At 35.7% G+C, this 25,148-nt stretch overlaps 1 protein-coding gene across 11 annotated transcripts in view; it reads right to left on the bottom strand.

The window, feature by feature from the left end:
• The window catches only part of LOC105675932 (zwei Ig domain protein zig-8-like), a 123,610-nt gene that overhangs the window by 60,838 nt on the left and 37,624 nt on the right, over positions 1-25,148 (bottom strand). For all 11 annotated transcript variants that reach the window (XM_067351464.1, XM_067351455.1, XM_067351456.1 and 8 more), the window contains one exon: positions 9,037-9,212. In XM_067351464.1, the coding sequence (XP_067207565.1) occupies positions 9,037-9,177 (141 nt within the window). In that variant the 5' untranslated portion in view covers positions 9,178-9,212. The remainder of the gene's footprint in view (positions 1-9,036; positions 9,213-25,148) is intronic.

The following is a 25,148-nucleotide window of genomic DNA, read 5'->3' as shown; positions in this document are numbered from 1 at the left end:
TCCACTCTACAGTTGTTTCACTTTCTCCCTCTTGCGTTTTTCACCCTCTAGCGCCATCTTTCTTCATTTCTCCACTACGGCGACACAATGGGAAAAGGGAACATTTGTTTAGAAAACGCTCTGGCACAGTCGACTGTAATCTTAATGAAAAAAACTCTCTTTCTTGTGAATGCTTGAAAGACTGCTCGTAATTAAAATCCCCGCTGAATTTCTTGAGAGAACTTAAGAATTAGCCATTCAGACGTGGCACAGTATAATGAAAATGTTGTCGCGCGATTGTAACGCTTTTCTTTTCTTACCGACAATCTTAGCGACAATTATCGGTCAGACAATGTCACGAAATTAAAATTAATGTCAATTAATTATTAATAATGTAATAAGTCAGTATTTAAATAATGAACAATTTAGAAACACGTCAGTTTTTCAATAGACAGTCTAATAAAATAAAAATTTTGGTGTGGTTAACAGTGGAGGATATTTGCTAGTTTAACAATCACGTACATCCGTTCGTAAATATCGCCGATCCGATGGAAGTTTGACTATCAATCACTTTTATGTTACTTTTGCACTTTGTTATCGAAGGTATAAAGATTCACTATAGTAGTAATCGTTTGTGTAGTTATGATCAGCTTTTGATTTGTCGCGCATTTTTGCTCATCCCGGCCTCTGGTTATGTTAATATACAAACGTTAATATCGTCTTTGTGCTATAAAAAAAAGCTTTCATATCCGGCAGCGCATACACCGTAAACACAGCCATGCATCAAACTCGCACAGTAGCCGCTGTTGGCAATACAGTTCCGAGGGAGTACGGGCAATTATTCAAGCACGCGATGTTTTATGAAAGCGCCGAAACATTTTCAATTTTATATGTAATAATCTCAGGGGAAACGATAAACGATACCTCGCGCAAATGTAAATTTATTGCGCTTCTGCATAATGCCGTTCCACGTTACGTGCTTTACGCTCATTTATACGCTCGATAACGCGCAGATATGCTATTGCCCTTTTCGCAATTTCCTCTTTACAATGATTATCATCGATTATCGCAGCAATGCGGGAATGATTTTTCCGATTTAACGCCGCCAAATCATCATGCCATTCATATTGTAATATTTTGTAGAAATCTCTCACATGCATTATTTATAGAGAAATATACCTACTTTATTTAATATTTCGATACAAGTTCGACTAATTTATAAATATTCTACAAGTTACCCAAGATATAAGAGAAAAAGTATATGCAAAGCTAGTCTTTTAAGAGATGTCTATTATTCTTCAGCTTTGAAAAGAATCTGAATAGTAGTATTGTTCGAAAAGAATAACTTAATCAGAATAGAATGAAATGACTACCGCCTGCTGGCTGCTTTGTTTCTTTTTTTCTGATTGCATTGACACACATGCATACAGCGCATCCAGTTTTCCGAACCGGTCACATTTTCTTATCTGGGAATCCATGAATAATGCATGTCCGGGATTCGCGGTTGTCCAATTTATATGGTGGAAATGCTGCCCGCTGGATTCTTACACGCAGAAAATCGATCTCACAGTTACGAGCCCGTTTTTTTCGCCTCGATTACTGTGCGAATTACGATTTATGTGCGTCGAGTTACGATCTTATCAGGTATATCATGTCGAGTATTTTGTATTGAAATCATAAGACGTCAAATGAAATTGTTCCATTGTTAAATATTCGATGAAATAATTTGTTTTGCTTGTGTACATGCAGATGGGAAAAGTGTTTGCTTCAACTATTCACGGAAGAAAAAATGCGCATGTTACAAACTTAAGGACTCATTTTTATATAGGATATACATATAGCTTCGAGCAATGAGAACAATTCGCCGCGTGTTGTATTCTTTTGTTGCGCACATTCAGCAGATATTAAGCAACGCTACAATGAAATGTGGGCGGACTATAAGCCCGTCGAACTTTATGAGCAGCATAAATACCGAGGAATCCCCTTCCGGCCATCCATCATTTAGCGGATGTTTCGGACCGTCGAGAAGGTGAACGAGTTACGAGACACTTTTGGGTGATTCTATGCCAGGGCTTCACCAGAATATCGTGCCTGATTTTATGTTGATGGTGGACATTAGCATTGAATCATTAATTCAGACAATCGCGAGTGACAGTTAACGTTCAAACGCTTGAAACGTTCAAAATCAATGATCGTACGCATTCTATAAGCAACATCTCTTTGCACAATATACATACATATCGCTATATCGCGGCTATCGGCGGAGGACCGATCGCAATGCAGTATCGCGGTGAGGTTGCCCTATCTTACTCGTGTCAAATTATATAAAAGTAGCACGATCTTTAAAAAAGCTCCGTATCGTTTTGGTGCAGCTCTTTCTCGGCTGTTTTCGAATATTTAGTATTAGCAAACGGTCGAAATCGGGCGATACTAAGAATTTCGTGGCCCTCTATTCATAGGTGTAAAGATAAGCGTGCTTATATTCGCGTAAACCTCTGGTGCGATCGTATAATACTCGTTGCATCGTACGAGGCATTGTGCGAAAAGTTGTGAGAGTTACCTGTAGATGGATGTCTCGTGTATGAGCGTGGTGTGTGAGATCGAGAGATTGTCGTCGAAGGGGTGCCGTTCGCGCGGGTATCGGATTGCAGAAGTAGAAATCGCTCTAGTTGCCCGATTAAACAGAGAATAAGACATTGTTATCGGGAATTAGAATACTTTCGCAGTGTTGTTTGCTTTTCCGTTCGGTTAACCAATATGTCGCCCTACCTGTTGGTCGCGTTTCGTAAATCGTCGCGAATATCGAATCGTGTGCACGTGGCTGCGTAGTCGGTATTGCATTATTTCGGAACTTCCGCGTCGGTGATTCGTGCGTGCGAGCATCTTTCCACACGTGTCGACTTGGATTTCTTTTTTGAATTTTGGCATTGCAGTCAAAAGAGGCCAATAAAGTACTTTCACATCCACTCGTTATTGTTTCATCAAATAATTATCAGTTCGCTCCGCATATTTTTTATTCTTGTTTGTATCGAGTTGTACCGATTAAAATTGCTCTTGTTACGCAATTAGTAATAAATTTTGTTAAATTTTTTACAATCTATCCAGCGACCTCATTTTTCTTTCATGTCTTTGCGAAACTTTCTTCGATTTTTATCATGCAGCTAATTACGCCCTGTCCCTTTACTATTAAATTGAGTTGGCCGAATCTGTAACAAGTCTCGCGTCAGGAGGATGAGTTTCGCATCGTGTTTTTACATTGTATTTTCGTGACGATTTTTCAAGCGATTTTGGGGATTTTGCCTTCCGCAAAGTCCACGCGTACGCGTCTGGCGTTCAATATTCATAGGTATAATTGTTTGTCTGACTTGCTATGGTAGCCTGTCCGAACACTCGTCATTTTCCGTTTCTCGTTACGCGTTCACCGATCTAGACCCTTTTCGCCCTCTCAGACGACAACAACCGCGAGATAGTAGCGGAAAATCGCTAGTAGTTAGTCAACTTTATGATATTTCTATAATAATTCAGAGAACAATATAAAAAGCGTAGAAGAGTAAATTTATAAATTTTATATTTTTGTGTAGTAACATTGTAAATATATTAGATTGATCAGAAAATTCCTTCAAATTTTTCGATAAAAATAAAAACTAAAAATTCGAAGGAATTTTATAATCAACCCAATATGTTTATAATGGAGTTCTTAGATATAAATTTTATATACTTCACATTTATTATACTTCTTATGCTTTTCGCATGTATTGTTTTATCCGAATTATCATAAAATTATTATAAAGTTGACTAAGTACTAAATAATACAAGTCTACAGACTTCTGATTGTCTTCCGTTAAAAATGAGTTGATTTTTTAAGAAGACTAACAAATCAATTCAACTTGTGGTATTTTTCTTTCCGCAATATTGAAATACAGAAGAAAATGTTATAGATATACGCTATACGACACAATGTAGGAAATGTAAAATCTATGAGTGATTGTGGCTATTCAATTACAATACTTTTGTACGTTTTTCTTCACAATACTGTTCGAATGTCTCAACTGACATATTCAATTCTCAAAAAATTGTGCATATTAATAATTAAATATTCATCGTAATCAAAAGTCCGAGCAATAGTAAAAAAGAATAAAATATACGATCGATCTCAAATCGAATTGGAAGTAGATTACCTGCAATATGCCAATATGCAATATTGTGTAAAATTTACACTATTATATTCCAGTTTATTTTTATTCCTCTTTTGACTGCAAAAAATCTTTCGATTACAGTTCAGTCTCCGTAATTACATTTGAAAAACCACATTCTCTCTCTTAATGTCGATTTATGGAAACTTTAGTAGTAAGAAAGTTAATTTGTCCTTCGGAATGATCACTTTAACTCTTAATAGGAAATATACAAAAGATTTTCCTCTAAATTGAGTAATGCTTAGCAAGACGTGGCACAAAGAGAACGTCTATTGCATTTGGGCAGCACTTTACGTTGCATTATCTTATCTCGACATTCATTGGATTCCCTTCACGCGGAAGAATCGCGAGAACTGTACCTTTCATAACTCATCTTCACTGGAATAAGTAAGGGGTAAGATTCTTAGGAAACGTTATGGAAAAGGAATACAATACACACAGCATGGTCGTTCACTGCTAACTTGACTTACATTCGCATCTCGACCCATTCGATATTCCCGCTCGAAGGAATCGTAAAGTGATATTTCGATGGGGATCAAGTTCCGATTTCCTAACGCGGGCAACAGATATGTATACATTGACCTTTTATATAGAATTGAATATCGAGCTATGCATTTTGTTGCACATAGAGTGAAAAGGGACATGAGCTAAGACGACCAGTGTTATCATCGCTGAATTTTCCTTTCATGTGATTCTGTATTTTTTTACGGGGGGGTTCATCTTTGATTAAATATCCATAAAGTTATCAAGACAATCACATCATGTAAAGCGCTCAAGAAATAAGCATTCATTCAGACATTAAACTATTGGCTTTTCATGCATTATTGGGAAAAGTATCCTGCGCGATCCTGCAGAAATTTTTAATCAAACCAATAAATGTATAATTATTAAACTTTACTGTATTATACGTAGTGATGAGGAGAAGTTAATAATATAGAGTAAAGTAAATAATTAAATATTCTGCATTGTTAAACAATCAATATAAAAGTTTAACATTCCAATATGATTATCATAATTATTTCATTACAAATTACTTTGAAAGAGATAATTATTTAATTGCAAAAAAATACACATTTACTGCTTAATTCAAAGACAACGTCTTAACTCAAATAAAGAGAGAAAATATCATTTATACGATTATCACAATTATCACGATATCATTATCACGATTAATACATATTTCCGCATTTTTTAACGAATACTTCTTTTCTAATATTGGCGGAATATGTAGAATTTGTAGAATTAGTAAGGGCCGGGAAATAACTTTTTTGATATAGTCCGTTTCTTCATTCATACTTTCTCAAGAATCTTAACTATAATCCGACCTTAATGAGAAGACAATCAAATTTCATTAGAACCTCATTGATTTCTGTTTAAAATGCAATCTGCATTTTACTAAAATAAATGCGACTAATCTCTTGCAATTATTTTCTTCTTAAACTCCATTTGATTTTCCGACTTAATTCGAGAAAACTTGCCGTAATCGACGCATTGCCGCTGACCGTCCCTGCGTAGATCGATATTTAATTAAAGGGGGATCGCCAGAAGAAAAAAAAGAAAACAGATAAGTGGAAGGAAGAAAAATGTGGAAAAGATTGGAAAAACCTGGTGAACGTGAACTAAAAATGCATCCGGCCGTGCTTCGAGAAAATGCGCGCCGAGCAATTCTGTATCCCAGCTATTAAAGAAATCTATATATTCGTCCATTTCCAATAAAATCTATGTTAGACACGAGTACGCTTTCGAAATATTGCACGTTGAACCACGTTTGATACGTACGATCAATCTTCAGTTTAAATTTTTACGGTTGGATAGCAGTATCAAAATGAAACTCTCTTTTAGCAAAAAACACACGCTTCCATCCCTTAGTTGTAGGAAAGGTATAGTAAAATAAATGATCATTTATTGAAAATCTTGATGGAACTTATTTCCGGAAGCAAAATAATTACTATTAAAATTTTACAAAAAGATATTTTATAATTGGAATGTGATAGATGGATCAATTTTCATAGAAAAATTTTAATATAGAAAAAAATAATGCATTTTCTTTTCTATTATTGTGTGTATCAAATACAACGGAAATAAGCTATATTAATTGCTAACCTAATCCAAGTAAATCAGTGGGAATAATTTTCAATCGATGTCATAATAGCATATAATTGATTTAATAAATGCTTATAAACAGTTTTTTAGCTAGTATTTTATATTGAATAACTATTAAATTTTTTTCTATCTTAAATTATAAGCGATATAAAATTGACAAAACTTGTTACAACAAAGAGAGAAATTGTTGCAGACCATTCAGTTTGATGCCAATTTTGTCATGAATGAGAACATAAATCAAGCGTTGTAAAAGCGTCAACGGTTAGACAATTACGTCCATCAATTCCGGATGTTTCTTTTCCCGAGCCGAGCGGAAAAAGCTAGGCAAAACCCCGCTAAAAAAACCGCATTCATCCGCTAGTTGCATATGCTTACCGCCGGATGTGCTCGATAACAATAAAGCCCGCGTAGAAGCAGAAAGAAACCTGTCCAAAGTAGGAGAGAAAATTCGGAAAAGCGCGAAAAGTGGATCGCAAAAATTTAACGGCTATGTCGAAAAATAGCGTTCGTAGGGAAAAATGCATTGCAAATAGCATAATGTTCGCTTCCCAGAGTGATTGTCGGTTGACATCAAACCGAGTGCTCTTTAATCCAACGGATGTCTGCGCGAACCGACAAATACTGGACACGATCGTCGACTCATCGGCGCGACGAATCACGCTCCACGCGGAATGATTACGGCCATTATCTATCGTGAATCGCAGCTGAGTCGTCCAGAAAATTCACATGTACGCTTCGAATGTGAATTTTCGCCATCGACCTTCCTTTGCGTTCTTATTACCGCGAAACTGTGTTCTCGGCGCCTTGGCAACCTGCAGACTACAGTTCTCGCATGGCGGACGCAGGAATTTTCGAAAGATTCTATTTGCGCGTGTTCCTCGGAGCGAAGAATTTAGGTAGGTAAGTTATAAAGTGTTCGTACTTGGATGTAAACGCTTTAGCAATTCTCAGCTTTCCTTTTTCATTCTTTCCCACGGTACGAATTTGCAAGTTTTCGCTTGCTTTTTACTCCCACCCTATTGCAATTGCGCATTGCTTTTAATGTTTTGTTCTAAATTTCAATAGCTATTAAAATTGTAGTTTTGTACATTAAAAATTTGATTACTAATCTACTTTTCTTCAAATAAATCGGAATGCAAAAAGACATATACAGTTGGAACCCTTATTATACGTAAAAAAAATTCGCAGATTTGAGAACACATCAATTTAAATAAAAATAAAGCAAAACGTTTCCAATAAAAGTACAACGGAAATTTAACCAATATGAATATTTTTCAACAATATTTCATATCGACAAGTTCTGCTCAGTGTTATTTTATTGTAAAGTCACACAGGACATTGAAAACTCTAACGATACAACGAATGCTTGGAAATGAGATGGAAGCCGACAAGTAACGCTGAGCGCAAGATACTTGGCTAAAGAAAAGCTTCGTTGAGATGAGCAGGAAAGGGTAGAGGGGGGTTCATACGTCTTCGTTAAATCTATGCCGCGCTTAGTCAACGCTATGAGATACGCATCAGAGAGATTCGCCTTCGAAGGAAACACACCGATGTTTGTGTCCCCATGATAGATTGTCGCAGACATGCCATTTCCTACGCGCTGTGACGCCACCCCCATGTCTACATTTACGCGCAGGGTGCGCTCTAATCGCAACCGCGATATTTATTGGCGGTCTGCTACTACGGAAGCGACAATTTGTCATGCCTCTGTATTAATTACATAGGCTCTCCCTTGTGTGTAGATAAGGGTACTGGAAGCAACCTGTTTGAATCGAAACCGTCTCCGGTAAATTTTCAGATTAATTGCTATCGGCCGGTCGGCGCTTGTTCGCAATTAATAATGATATACGTATACGCGCGATCTTTGTCAATTGTCCAAGAATGATATATGTTATGACAAATGTAGTTTCATTCGTCATATAACCATATGATCTGCCTTCAGATACATAATTAACGTATTGAACATTTCAATTTATCTAATGCAGTACAATTATTATATCATATTTTACTATTATACATATATTATTTTTAACAAATAAAATAAAGTTTCAATATTATTTCAAAGATCAAATTTGTAATTTTTACTATAATATTATATAGTTTATTGCATCAAAAGTATTTTTGTCATATTAAAGTGAATAATTAGAGATGCAATTACATAAGTCTTGCATAGTCTTTATAACTCATGCTTTATATACTTTGTTATTTTTTATTCAGTGATATAACTTTTCAGCTAAAGAATTATTTTCAAGTACTGTAATATGCATAACGTTACACTTTATTATCGTTGAAAAAGAAACGCAATTGAAACAGTAATTTTGATGTCAAATTCTTATTGGTAGTTTCGTGGTATCCTCACAATGTAACTTTTAATATAAGCGATAAAATCTGGAAGTGCAAAATGCAGCGTACTTACTCGACATAAAGCTGGTGAAATATCAGCTTTCGTGTGCATTCGTTTTATTTTATAATTATACGTAGTTTTCATTATCCACGATTTGTCGTTAATACTTTATTACTTGTGGAAGCACCGTATATATAATATAATCACATATTTATTACTAAAATACGAGTATGTGACCGTAATCTTTCAATATTTTACACATATTACGTGTGATAACATATATCGTTATATATACCGCTTTATGTGTATAAATTTAATTGAAGCAATGAATACACGAGGATTTTTGCTTGCAAGAAAAATCATATTTCTGATAAATCGTTATAATAAAAAAGTAAATGAAATAAAAAAAAGACTTACTACTTTGTCGCCCAATTTTCGCACGCGGCACGGCAGATATAGAGTTTGCCCTATGAACGCACTAACATTTGTTGCTGTCGGCTCGAAAACAGGCAGATCTTCCGTCGAATTGTTATTAGCATCGTTTGCGTGCCACTGCATATCTTGCTTGGACGTTCCGTGTATGTGTGCTGGCGCTGAAAAAAGAATGACAATCTGACAAACATGATCCTTAACAATAATGTTTAACCCGCGCGCTTTTCACTTAGATTCAGAAATATTGCTGTTACATAAAGTCAATTTTCGTTTTTATCTCGCTTCTATTTATCTGAATTATCATTATTTTTGAATGTATATTAAAAGTAGTAAAAAAAGTAGTAAAGAAGAAAAAAAGAAAAAAGAAAAAAGTACATGCGGATATGCTCTACTCTTTTATCTGTAAAAGCTACGACAATCAAACAAATTATTGTAAACAATTATACGGAGTGGTTAAAATACGAATTTGGCAAAAATACTACGTGTTTGCGACTTAATCACGCTTGTAGTATTGCGTTGCGCGTCGCGGGGAGGCAATGGGCGTGTTCTATCTTCTGTGAAACTTGTATGCGAATTCTGGACAGGAAACCAAGCGCTCGCCGACGTCTCCCGCGAGAGCACAACTCCGAATCTGCTGCGAGCGACTGCTGGATGTACTACTTACAAGATACCAGAATCCAAGTGCATTATAACTGGCAAGTAGCGAACTGGCGCCGAGCGAGCAAGCTCAGCTCATTTCTTAAGCGTAATACGCTCTTCGACATTTCGGTAGAATATCTTATGGAACATCGCTATGCACTTTGCTTCATTGTATATGCTCGTTTGTACCTCCATAGAATTCTGCCCACCACCCACCTCATCATGCGCTATGAAGAATAATCTAGCGTACTTTAGCGACAATGTATGCTCGTCTTCGTAATGGTAAAAGACATTACACGAGTACAGCAAATGACGTGTATTTTATGGAGAATGAGTCCGTCGACAATTTTATTTACTAAAAAATCTTCAACAGAAAATATTGCATGTAATACGTAAAAAAAAACCAGCACCAGACAACTGATTTCTGTTTAATCGATGACATGTTTTTATGTTGTTTTACCTGTGGGATTTATTGACTTTGCAATAAAAGAGATTGTTTGGCTGCTTAAAAAAATTTGTTTTGACCAATTGAAGTAGAGGCTTATGCATTTCTATTATGGGCGGTTATACTCGCGTGTATGTTTTCAGAATCAGAGGTTCTTTCACATATGTAACTACATTTCTCTGCCATGATTAAGAAAACCATGTTTAACTACAGCCATTAATTAAAGCAAAATCTTTTATAATAAACTTTTGTTTACGTGTATTCTAATTCTATATTCTATATTCCACATTCTACATGTATTTTATATTCTATATTTTGTTTCTTTGTGCATTTACAAGCGTATAAATTTATATTTGCCAGATGTAAAGAAATAAAACATAATATTTAGTTACTGATTACTGAATGAAATAAAAATTTTAAAATCTACTTGCGGTACAACTTGCAAGGTGATGACGCGCAAGTGTAAGGATGAGTTCTTCTTAAGCCCGATTCGCGTTCGCATACATAATGCTTCGCGTATGCGAATAGCGAATAGGACAAATTCGATTCGCATACATTCCTCCCTCGCAGCCCATCAAATTTATTTCAAATATGCGTGTCACGTAGCTCAGTGCCGCCTGTTACGGGGGTCACGCGCAAAAGCCAAACTTTCAAACGATCTTGGGAAATTATTAAGTGCACATTATTCAAATTGTGTGTTAACCATACACGTCATTTCATGTGTAATTTATTAGTGGCATTTAATGTTTTATTTCACACATATATATATATATATATATATAATATAAAGAAATTATTATTATTGTTATTATCTCTTATTTTAATTACGTAAATTTTAGTATTCTCAACATATTTTGACGTATCGCACTCTGTTTTCATCTCTGTTTTCATTTCTAGATTACGCGGATAAGAATGCGATTTTCTGGCTTTCCGATGTTCTCGTCTGCTACGTAACTCTGAACACGTATATTGCGTAAACTCTTCGAACTTCCCAAATGAACGTCATTCAAATGGCTGTCCATCTATACAGATCGTTCTCTCGTTAATATACCTTCAGAACGGTTAGTATGCTCTCCATCATCATCAATCATCATCAGACCGAACGACGATACTTATTGGCGATAGACAGGGATTGATTCGAAAGGAAAGTTTATAATAGAGGTTGGCCGACTGCAGCTGTTAATGACAAAAAAGAAAAGCGAATGATGCAAACGTATAATTTCCTGTTCCTCCTGGAGACTTTAGCACTTGTTTTAATTATATTTTGCAATCCACATTATTTTCACTGTTTTATTCAAAACAGTCGTCACAAATGTAACAATCGTAATGAAATTTGTTGATGCTGGACGCACTAGTTTTTGTAAGTTTGTTCAATATTTTCACAAAATTCGAAAAGAAAGAACAATTTTTCTATACCGTAAACGATGAAGTAACAAAATCCCATTTAAAGCAAATTAGCAAACTCGGCGAATCTAAACGTTTATTTCAATCCGCTGCTATATTTCGCCACCATTGTGTTCCACTTCCATCCATTTTGTTTCACTGCCATATGCCAATTGTAAATAAAAAATTACGTCCTCACGTGACCCAAAAAAGACAAACGCCTGCCAATCATCGCGTACCGTTCTCTCTTTTGACCCTCGGACGCGTGCAATCTGATAAATTTAATTGGATGAACCTGCGTGCGCTGCGAAAGTAAATTCACGGTGAGCGTAGGAACGATTGCGAGAGGCTTGAAACGCGGATGGCTATCAAATTATCAAACGAATCTACCCAGAACAACCCGCTGACATCGTAACTCGTTGGACTGACCGTTTCGCATAAACAACGTCCTCCCCAATAGCCGGTGGTATCCTCTTTCAATCTCGTTCACCACTGATCGCTCGTTTACCATTCTCACGCACAATCTTCACCTGTCACCGCCTGACAGGTATATAACGTTTCCGTTTGGAAATGATTGATCAAAATGTTACAATAAAGAAAACAGAGAATACGTTATATTGCATTGGAGAATACGGTCGAATTGTCGAAAACAAATTTATTTCATCATTTGTCTGTAGTAGAATTTGATTTAACAATATATTTATTGCTTAAAGTGTTTAAATATTTACTAATGATTGTTATTTTTGTATTGTAATATAAATGTTGATATAAAATTAGTAATAAATGACGATTGACAATGTATAATTGTTATTATTAAGTAAATACAATCTGTTATAAAACAATTTCTTTAAAGATTGAAATTAATATTTAATTTCCCACAATGAGGGTAGAAATGTAGTGAATTCTATAAATATTCTACGCGTCACATACAGATTATTATTTTAAATGTAGAACACGGACACAAAACTAATATAACTATATCAATTAAGTGTACGCGATTTGGAAGTTAATATTGATAGTAGTTTACACGAACATCTTCTCTTGGTTTGCTCGAGAATCGAGAGTAAATATTAGTTTGGTCCCATCACTACCTCCCTCCATTCCTCCACTGGCGCGATAACGCCCGTATACATACCCATTCCGCTGGCGTTATACAAATGACCAACACTTCACCCCTTTACGTTTCCTCCCCGGTAACACGAGGGGGGAGGAGGAGGGGGAGGGGACGGCAAAGCCCTGCCACCGTTTCTGATAACTCCAGATTAATTGACAAAAAGCTACCGTCGCAAATAAGGATGATGTACATTACCTGAAAATCGGCCTGCATTGCCATTATCCCCGTCTCCACTACATCCAGTGGTTCTTCCGGTATGTAAATCGGAAGAGGGAAGAGATTCAATTAACTTTTAAATGCGAATTGCGTGGAAAGTGTATCTTTTTCCTTTACTTCTCGGTCCTGTACATTTCGCATATATTAAATAAATTAATTTCAGAGCGGGAGTCAACATATTTCAAGCAACATATTAAAGGTATGATATGAATTGTACAAGAAACTTGCAAAAACAATCTTGTATTCTAGTTTTCTTTACACATGTGCACTTTTGTCAGATATGATATATTTTCACGTCCAATTATAGCCGACCGTTTCTACTAGTCATAAACCGTCGCAGGCGCCACCTCTGCAAGCGTCTTTGCAACCCCTATGCGAACAACCACTTTTTGCGCTCACCACTTTTTTATCCCCAAGGTTCTTTTTTCCATTCAGATTCTATAATATTATAAACCGTGCGTAAATGTGCCGTAAACTAAGATTGCCACTTTTCTCCCCGTTCATCATTGTTTTTCTGATCGAGGATGTTTTCCCTAGATTATCGTGGAGGGTGAATCTTTTAAAAGATCGGGAAAGAACAGAAAATGTGTGTCTGCGTGTATATAAGACCCACTCTCGTTTTCATCGGCCGTAAAAACGTTTGGTCACGCCAGACGAATCATACCGCGTGCAAGGGCTGTAAATCCGGGCGGGGCGCGTCGTCGCGCTCATAATTAAACGCTTTAAACTCGTCCGGACTTTTTATATGCCCCGCCGTATTTATGAATATCATTCCGCTTCGGCTATATCGTAATTTAATAACTGGCACTTTATTGCACAAGCGCAGATAAGGCCAAATGCATTTGCGAGAATGCATTGTTGTCGTTTTGTGCGACAACTACTTATTATGCTGCTATTATGCCGCTTAATTGACAAAAATATATAATATCTGGCGTATATTGAAGCACTCTTTTCACTTTTACGGCTAATAACTGAATGGACAGTCAACTCTTCCATAGCCTGACGTTATGTGGTAACATCAAACTCATCCCTCTCTTTATACGCAAAATACAATGTATTCGCACAAACTCGAGTGCTAATTGTCAAGATTCGAAGATATTTGTAAAAGAAATATTGATTTATTAAATTTAGAAATAAATTATTGTTTTAACGGATAAGCCCGAGTATTCTTGTCACTGAAAGGGTCAATGTAATTTCCTACGGCCCTTGTATTTCATTCGAATAGCGATAAATGTGTGACGGGAAATAGCTGTCTCTAGAGATAATACATTTTCGTAAACTCTCGTGTGAAATCACAATTACTATAGAAAAGTAACATAACGTCCCGCAAATTGCCACACGCTAAATCTTCTTGGACTACTTTCTTCCAGATCCCACCTTCTTTACCAAGTTCCTAATTCGCGTGTTCGAGCCACCGACATTTTTATTTCTTGGAAGTATTATCTCGGTTTTCCTCCGGCATATTTCTTCCCAACGCGCTTTCCTCGTGCCCGGTTTCTTAACGTGGATGACGTGCGGCATTTTGAAATCCACGAGCGCAAACAAGAATAAATTTCGATTCGACTAATGGATAAAAGTGCGTGTCATCTCCGAGAATATAAACACATTCGCGTGCTTATTTCAAAGTATAGGGATCACTTTTGCGAAATGCACAAATCTAATTTTAAAAGATACATTATTTACCGATGCAAAGTATGCTTGATATCGGAAAATTTGTCAATACAATAAGCAAAATTAGAGAAAAAGATATTCAATTTCTATACCTTATAATTTGCACGTTTCGTTTGTCTCACAGCTTACGTATGTAATGGTATAATGTTTTTATTGTCTTACGACAACATATGTACACGACATTCGCGACTAACAAACGTCATACCAGTATTTCATGTCCAGCCGTATCATAATGCACACATCCAGACGAACGCAAGTGCGGGCAGTAAGCGGGACGACCTCTATGTTTCATCCAAAATGCACTTAGATAAACACGTACGCAAACGGCGCACTCGGCGGAGAACAAATCTCCGCCGTTACAGCGGCGAAAAAAAAGAGGACAACGAAAAACAAGAGAACTGCGTAACTCTGAAATTATCCAGTGACACGTTGACACAGTGGCGCACTGCACGCAGCCCTTTCGCCGACCCTCAAAGATCCGCCCACGATGTGGCGACTGACAGCATGACCGCAGTTTACGAGCGTTGCGGCAAAAATATACGATCTTCCCGGCGGTCTCTCTAGCGCGACCGTAAACTTTCGTCCTCATTGTTTCGAGCGGAAAAGGGAGAAAAGGGTCGCGGGTCAGAGCGGGGCCCGGTCCAAAAAGCACGCAGCACGTCCCGATACGACGTGCAAGATTAACGGCGAGATTATTTCATAATTTCGCGGGTAGACCGCTGCTGTCACGCTGAAATCACGCTGAACCGCATGGCAAATTCAACGACATGTGTTCGGTTTCAGCAAAACTTACGACATACTACGGCGCAAAGGGGAAATCTAGCGAAGAATAGAACTTTAATGCGGTTAAGAGATGACACAGTCGAAAGAGGGAATTAAATTAATTTCGCCTATTTTGAACTCAATTTTACTCTTGCAGATCTGTGTCTCCTGAAAAAAAGAGATATTCCAGCAAACAAATATAATATAATCGAAATGAGTGATTTGTAGATAGATTGTAGCTACATTGTTAGTAAAAATTGATAAGATCAATGTGTATTTTTAATAATTGTAACTTTGCAGTCCATTAGATAAAAAATAATGTAAGAGTCAATTTCTATGCGTAATCAAAAATATATGTTAGAATTATTTTTAAGTAACTTGTATCAAAACGCAAGCTGTTTATTTCATTGATAAGATTAACGAGACAATCATTTTTATCAATGTAAATAAAATAGTTGTTAAATGGAAACAAATAGAAAATACATTAAATAATTTAACTTTTACAGCAACTCCATTAAAATTATCCATATGAAAAAAATGTGAAAACTATGCGTGAGCACATTAAAAAATAATCAATGACCTATTTTCAGAAGAAGGAACTTGAAAAGATGCTGCATTTGCGTATCTGTACACATGTACGTTCAATATACAGACACACGTATTTAGACACTTCAAACAGGCGTGGAGGTAATGGATGCACTCCGCGTAGTACTCGCTATCAGGTACCATTTCGGCAGAAGTGCTATAACGATGCTTAAAGCGGAAGTACACTCCACATCCAGCGCGATATACCTATATCAAAACGCGGTTTTTAATTACAAAAATAATCGTGTATCTCAAATAAACAAATTTACTGTTATATAGCTTATAGATATATATATATATTACTTAAAAAAAAAAAAAAAAAAAACACGAATCTCGTAGTAGAACTTGTCACACAAAGCTAGTATATTTTTCCGTATTAATAAAATTTTGTACATTAATACCATGAATTCTTAATATCCTTTTATATATTCTTTCTGGAGAAGCAAGAATTCCTGTAAAATTGGAGTAGTCGGTCAAGTAAAGCAATTAATTAATTTGCAGATTTTTACTTGCAATATAAAACTTGTTAATTTTAGCCAATTAATATACTACATCTTTTCGTTACATTACTTTTCGTGCGTAGCAACAAACGGCTTAAAATAATCTCTCAAAGAGACAAAATGAGAGTAACCAGATGGTCGTTGCGGCACGTAAAAAGTTAATTCCGACCAATAAGAAGACGGCGATATTTTCATATAAAAGTTTCGCGACGCTTTCGCAATAATCTCGGTCGGATTTTTCGAAATCTTCGGGTGCTCTCGACGCGCCCGCTTTCTTCGCGGAGGCGACGACGGCTCAAGACTATTTCCAATTTGACGTCGTGGGCGAATATAATTTTTCTTGCCTCGCCGGCACGCCGGCAACTTCGAGAAACCGTTTACGGGCTTAAGCTGCCCTAGTTAGAGATAGAGTTCTTTCGCGCAGGCGAGGTAACTTCCGGCCGCTGTCGACTCTACCTGAATTCGCTCTGCACTACAACGAAAGAAAAATTTATCCTGTAAAAACTTTAAACAAACAATTAAATAGAAAAATTTATTTTTTATCTAATTTTAAATCAGCTTCAATAGGCTTGTAATTTTAGGCTAAATTATGATTGCAAATTTATAATAAATTATAACATCTTTTGATGTTTGAGCGAAAGAGAAATTGATACTTCAGGTTCATCGAAGAATGCGCCATTAAAGGCTAATGCGATACTAAAAAGACCTCTTATACAGATGTTCCAACGCGCCGCACTGAAACAGCACTTCTGAAATTATTTTGAAATAAAAATCCTAATACCAAAATGTCAAGGCTCTAATAGTTTTCAGAAATAAGAAGCACTTGAATTTGATCAATTAGATTATTCCAAATTCGCGCGTTTAGGCATGGTACATCGCACAGTAATAAGGGTGTCTTCCGATCTACTTTTAAATACAGATATATTTCACAGGAAATAATAATGAAACTATCTTCCTTAATATGATATTACCTTAATTGTGTTACGTTTTAATTAATTGTGATACGCGTATTAATGATAATAGTAAAAATATTATAGAATATTGAAATGGAATATTAGAACTCGATGCGCAACATCTAGCTGTCAATGCTGTCATGTAAAGTATGTTATAAGCGATATTAACAGATCAATATCTGAAAGTATCCTCATTACTGCGCAATATTTACCATGGATAGAATATGGAATAATATAATCGATCAATCAATCTTTAAATGCTTCTCATTTGAAAATTATTATAGTCCCGGCACTTTGGTATTAGGATTTTCATCTTATACTGTTAAAATGATTTCAGGAATGTGCCATTTCTGAAGGATGCGTTCGGTCTGAAACACCCTCTGTATATATATAACACGACATGTGCAACGTAAAAAGAGTGCAATACAACGCCATCCGATTGAAAATGCTTTCGTGGCGGCAACGTGTCGACACTGGAAGAAGCTTCTCGCGTTTTCGTAGATGCCACTATTGAGTACCGAGTTTCTCAAGGAAGAAAGATGAAATTTCTACGAATTGGATGGTAGACTTGCACGACGTCTACGTTCGCCAAATTCTCGCGTATAATAAGTATACCACGTGCTTCACATATGCGTTCTACTTGACCTCTTTGCTTTCAGCTATCTGTGACAGTTTTGCAGACATTGTCCACTTGCAAATATAATTTCTCGCAGAGAAATTTTATACAACTTGGAAATTCTACTTTAAATTTCCAGCAGTACTGTTTTAACTTTTCATTTATACGACAATGCATAAATGTGAGAAGCATTATTCTATTATTTAATGTCGCATTTTTGTTAATACAAAATAATTTACAAAATTATAAAATATTTTTAAAATAATTTATAAAATAATATGAATATTGTTTAATAAATAATATTTATCTCTCTCAAGAAAGCTAACATTATAGTTGTAGATATGTGGAATGCAAAAAAACCAACATTTAACAAATAAATTTTATAGATCAAATTAAAGCCATTAAAGCAGACGGAACATAATGAATGTGCTGTTTCTTTAAATATTTAGATTATGATTTATAAATCTACTACATAATATACTGTAAATATAATAGCAATTATTGTACTATAATAAGCAAAATAGAAGAATAGCATAAATAGAACAGTAGCTTAAATTTGCCACTATCTCTAATATTTCTTCTATTTTGGTTTTTTCCAAGATTTATTTTTTATCATATATTTGTATGATTAAGCTAAAGATGTTTCTTTAATATACTATTTTTTCTCATATAGAAGCACAACAAAACTGACAAATGTAGTCACACGATTATAGTAGTGACACGATTTTACAATAGTGTCACGAAACGAAGATTCGTCGCGGATTGGTGACCATAAATGGATTCGGCACTGACAGTTTTATATGAGATATAATACCATAAAAAGTCACGACATAAAATATTTCGAGAACCATGGGTGACTGCGCGAAGGGTGTATGGGAAAAGAATACGCGTGACCCCATTTGTCGACATCACAATGCGTGAATCCACTTTTCTCCGCGTATAACATTATCATCTCCGAATTGGCTTCCTGAAAAATGTAGTACAGAGTTTTTCGCCTTTCTATGTGCGATTGAGAAAAGTATTCTTGGATTTTTTTCGGCTAAATTTGCATATATAAATAATATATTTAAAAATTGCCAGAATTAATTCTTTGTCAATGTGTGTGCGGTATGTGAAATTGGCAGTATACGCGGAAAAAAGAATTTGCTGGCATAGCAAGTTTTACGCTATTATAGCAAAATGTGTTAGTTATTACATGTATGGACAGCAAAGAGATTTGTTACGGATGCTAATTTTATTTGCTGCAAATAATTTTGCGAAGTTTGTAAATTATATCTCGTTATTACGACAAATTGATTTTTATATTGCCATCAAAATTTGTATTGGCAGCGACAATTTTACTGCATTAGCAAAATACATTTGTTAGAAATAAATTATTTTGTTGTAGCAACAAATTAATGTGTCTTTACGAACAAATGTACTCGGCAAAATTTATCTATTCTATCAACAAAACAGATTTTGCTGATATATCGAATAATTTGAAAAATTAGTTGTGATAGCAAAGTTTTGTCGCTGTCACATCTAATATGCAATAGCAACGACGATTTTGCTGCAATAGGAAAATTCTCTTTTTCCGTGATATAAAAGTAATTTAGCCTGGGTATTATAAACAAAGTTTGTTACTACTTTTTTACACATGTGATTTACTTTTGCATATGCGATCGAAATATTAAATCGCATAAAGTAATCTGACGAAATTTCCCTAATAATTGTTAAATTAAATTATTATATAAAAATTGTATGTTTAATTCAATATGACACCAAATGTTTAAGAAAACTTGCAGTTTTCAATGAGAAATAAAAAACAAGTAACGAATTAGAAATTTATATTATTAAAAGTTATTAAACAAGATAGATTTTCGAGGACTAATTTGAAATTTTTAATTAGAAATTCATCGGTTTAACTAAGAAACAATCTCAAAGAAGGACTGAGAACAAAATTATCCTGCCAAGAACAATCTTGTAACCATGAAAATGTAAAATATGTGGCGAAACTGGCAAATTTCCCGTCGGACACGAGAAATTTCATTTCATCTGGCAGAAACACAGAGGTTGCACGAATTACGCAGTGTTTATAATCCGTAACACGAGCAATGGTGCAATGAGAGATATCGCGCGGGTGCACCGCGGATACGCAAATACACATGCCGAGCACGTGGTATTCTCTGGTAAGTATGATTTCTTGGAAACTTCTTCTCCCGCTCGATTCACGAGGATGAACAACCTCGTCTTAAACCTCGTGTTAGCAACCTTTCAAAGCATTTCAATGTCTGCAGTTTAAAAATATGCCTGCTTGAAATTTTCAAAAAGTCAATTTTTCAACATTATAGTTGCGGTTTTCGTGTGTTTTTTTTTTTTTTTTTTTTTTTTTTTTTTTTTTTTTTTTTTTTAACAGATTAACACGCATTTATTCAATTTAGATATGAAGTGTAAGTGTAATGGAAAGGAGCAGTTCTATTTTTAGTGAGTACTATTACATTTTTAAAAGTGACGCATAAAAGTTCAAATAAATGGATTCTAAAAAGTAGTGGAAAAGAGTGGGATCTTATTCATGACGATGCCAAAATTTACCAACTCGAGATAAATAAGAAAAAGGATATACAGAGGTACGCGAGAAGGAGAGGAGATAAGATTGACGTATCGCCTTAAAGACATCGCGGCGGAATCGTGAATGACCCAAAGAGGACGCACGCGAAGAAAAAAGCTGCAGAGAGAGAGAGAGAGAGAGAGAGAGAGAGAGAGAGAGAGAGAACGTTCAACCTGCTAATAAAACCGAACCGAAGCTAGTCTCTTAACTCTTCAGGCACGACATATTGAAAGAGAAACGGAAGTGGCGGAAGAAGGGACGAGTGATTTCAGACGGAGGTAGAAAAAACGAAGAGAAAAAAGTAGCAGAGAAATCCTTCGGAGAAATTCCACTGCGCGGTTTGCTCTTTCTTGGCTCGCGAATCTCGTGCGACATTTACGCGCGTGTGTAAGCGGATGACATATGTCGCATGCGAAGCATATGCGTTTACTTTACGCTTGACGATTGAATCAAAGGAACCTGTACCGACGATTCGTGCAACATTTTCCTGATTTATGTTAATTGCAAAAATTAAAAACAATGAAATATAGTTTACTATAAATGTCGAATAACAAAATATAGTTATTAAGCCATCGTTAAAATATCAGTTTCTTATAAAATCTAAAAACCATATCTAAATTTATAGCTAAAAACATCAATAGATTTTGAGACATCGCATTACGATGTAAAATTATGAAAATTTAACGTAGCAATCAATTTTATATTTCATATTTTTAATACCTAATTGTACGCAATTAGAAATGTCACATTTTACTCTATAAGCTTTCTAAAAAATATTGCAAATTATATTGTTCTTAAATACGCAAAGCTTCAAAGTAAAAATATAACATAAAATAAGCATTATGATAATTTATCGTACATAAAAATAAGTAATAAGATATGTTTATGGTTAACAACCACTCTTGCGATTCTCATATTGCCCAGCAGGTCCTATCAAGCGCGCAATTTGCCCGCAAAAACGCGCTTCACGCAGTAAATCTCCGAATTACATCGCGCGCGATAAAATCAAACGTATCATCCTGTACATAAACCTGTGTCTGTGAGCACGTTTCGCGCATGGTCGCCGGCAAGTTACGATAACGTTTGCCTGAGCATTAAAAACGAAGGCGGAAAGAACATGGCGACATAGGTGGGAGGAGAAGAAGAAAGCGAGATAAAGGTGGAAAAAGGACGACATCGGGAGGGTGCGATGAGAAAAGTGAAGCGGGTCGCCGAGAAACTTGAAAAATGCGACGAAGACGAGGGATCTCTTTCAGTTTGGTACGTCCGACGTGTACGTGCTATGGTCGCGCTACTAAAGAGGAGAAATCGCTCGTACGCGCACAATCGCGGTCCAAATTCCTATTAATCAGATCGAATAACACGATATCACGATAGCTGCTGCAGGTTAAAACAAAATAAAAAGGTTTGCCTTTATTGGGAGTGATGTTAAATCCGGTAATCATTTGATTGTGCTAATATTACGCGTTTTGCAATTGAAAAATTTTCAGGGATTGTTTATAAATTTTGTTATACCATTTTGCATTTTTTATTAAAATTTTAACTTTGATTAATTAAATCATTTTTGTAGTACTTTATCTTTCTACATGTATACATTATTTCTTTATTAACTGTGCTTCTAAATTATAGTAATTTACTTTTATTATTTTTTTGCATATTGTAATGTAAGATCAATTTTCTTCAATACTTAATTGAAACACTGAGATTATTAAATACGTTATTGAATCCTAGACACGATAAAATCTAGCTTTTGCCTTCATAATTCCGGAACGTCAAAATGCTTTTGTCGACAATGAAACGGAATCCGGGACTCTTTTTCGACACTTTTCGACGCATCAATTTTCGGAGTAACGCGCGAATCGAACTCTTCCGCGGAAACACGCCGGAATTTCGAATTGCGCAAAGCGACGCGACGGATAATGGCCGAAGAAAGTATTACACCCCTTGCCTGTCGCGCTCCGACCTCAATTTTCTCTTATCCACGGTTTCGGCGGTTTATTGAAAAAGCTGAGCGCGAGTGCGACGTCAAAGTTCGCAATCCGCACGGAGTACAGCGTCTAACTGAAGCGACAAATCGGAAGCTGAATCTCATCTCCGCTTCGCTCGCGTTTCATAGAAAATCTCGAAGCTCTTGCCTGGTGCCATTTTTAATATTAAGCAAAAGTACGAGGAATTTTTATTTCTGATATTTACAATGAACACGATCTAAAAGAGTCCTGCTTTATATAGAATTTTACAGATTTCCAACAATTATTTCTATCTTTTTGTAAATTAAACTGTAAATTAACTTTGTGTGCCTTTTTCATATTTTATTATTGAATATGATAGCTACTTCATTTTTGTGTCATTAAATGTATAAATAAACAAGTGTGTGCGTGCACGCGCACGCGTGTGTGTGTGTGTACTCCATATTAACGTGTACTTTAAAAACATATTACAATACGTTATAAATGCATGCATATATTGTAGATATTTATAATTACAATCAAAATTATATTTAATAACCTGTTTATCTTTTATAAGCTGTAATTACTGCGGGTAATTTGAAACACTTAATTGTAAACAATAAATTCAGTTAATAAATTAGTTGTTTGCGTATTTATCACATAACAGATAATATCTGTTTGTACGAAATATGATAAATCATGTATCGTTTGGATAGTATGCTAATGCTTCGCAACGTAAAAAAAACAAACTTTTTTATAGTAAATATACACTTCATCTATTTATAATTTTTATGATTACATCTGATTGTGCAATTGTCGTGTTTAGTCTAGACGATAAAATACACGTAATATCATCGTATGGATCCACGATAATTGACGGATATATAGAAGTGGTGCTTCTCCACTGTTATCTCTCATTGATGTGATAGTTTGCACGCAACGCAAGGAGCTATTAACGACAATTGTTCTCTTAGGGTAAAGAGCGGATTTCAAGGCCGTCGTTCATGATCAAATTGCGACGTGACAAACGTTTCAGCGCGTCAACGCTGTTAATTTCACCCTTGCTTCTACATTAATCGTACAACGTACAACGAGTGTTTAAACGCAAAAGAAATAACGATCCTGCTTTATTTAGCTACTACGAAGAATTAAAATTGTTATAATTTAAGAGTAGAGTAGATAAATTATATATAAAATAAATTAATGACAAGGAAAGTTTGAATACATATCAAAGAAAAACAATTTTGCTATTTAGAAATAAAATTGCAAAGAAAAACCAATATACGCGCAAATACAAATTCGAAAGAATATCTTTTTCCAAAGATAAAATAATAAATAAATAAATACCCCAAGAAATACAGAAATGTCAATGTTAAACATCACGCAATGCGTCTTGAAAAAATATACGCACAGCATTAGCGCACGGATGTCGCGTCGTGTAGCTTACGATGCACAAGCACACCATAATACGTCAAATTAGTCGTAAAGCGAGGAGCGTCGACGGGGTTTATTTGTGAGCCTTTGTAGAATTACTATGTGAAGTCCAGAAAGCGGAAGTCACAAAACTAAAAAAGACCTTTACGTGGCGCCAGGTTCAGTAGCGAAAGCTCTGTGACAAATTCATATGCAGAATAAATTATATCTGACTTGTATACACGGCCATTTTATATTCAACGAAGTCTTCACATTCATTCTGCCTTACGTGTCAAGCGCTTTGACAAGCGAGAATATATCAAACGGACACTTTTTTATAATTGTGTAAAAGAATCTAAATTTTTAAGAATTAAAATATTTATTTTTCTTCAGAATGCTTTTTTAAAGATGTAATTTTACTCGAGGGAGAGAAAAAGAGAGAGAGAGAGAGAGAGAGAGAGAGAGAGAGAGAAAGAAAGGGAGAGAGAAGCAAAGAACAAAGCCACTTTTTTCATCAAATTAATGTTTAACTGACATTTGAATTAGTTTCGCATGAAAGAATCGTGAATGTAACATTTATTGACTAAACTTTAAAACTCTTTGGTATTAGTCGTCCAAGTTTCTGTTTTTCAAACATTTTTACAATGCATCCATACATAATTACGCGTCATTAGACATAAATAATGGCACGAAGATCTCAGCAAATACTTGTGTCGAAAAACGCGCTCGACCAGCCCCCGTCTGAAATGTCTCTTACTGGGTCATTTTTCACGTTCGTACGAGCACCTCGGCAGCGTGAATGCATAAAACGACAACAAGAAGCGCACCGCGGTAACGTACACGTCCGACTCCACCCGTCGCACCGATGGAAGAAGAAACCATGGCAAATGCTTTCCGGAAATCCATTGGCCCGTCAGCGCGCGCGTATCGGAGCCGAAATTGTCGAAGAAACGAAAATAAAGACGAAACTCTCGCGCGGTCGGAGCTAAGGCATAGATGGATCGATGGAAGGATTTATTACCGCGCAGACTTCTTAAGGCCCTAAGAAACATGGGGTAAGTTGAAACACTCAGCGTTAATCGTAATGACTGTAGCGAACAACGTTAAATTATCAACCACAACTAACAATAAGTGATTTCAGATATTTGTAAATGGTAATTTTTTAATTATTTTATCGTGATCTGCAAATTTTGTTATTTTCTTGCACAAAAAATGTGAATTTCTGTTGTAACACACACTCAATCTCATTGTCAGTAAACAGACATCC

This window comes from Linepithema humile, chromosome 3 (assembly GCF_040581485.1).
Source record: "Linepithema humile isolate Giens D197 chromosome 3, Lhum_UNIL_v1.0, whole genome shotgun sequence".
Taxonomy (NCBI): domain Eukaryota; kingdom Metazoa; phylum Arthropoda; class Insecta; order Hymenoptera; family Formicidae; genus Linepithema; species Linepithema humile.
The sequence above is the reverse complement of the archived record's forward strand: the minus strand, read 5'-3'. Positions and strand labels throughout refer to the sequence as shown.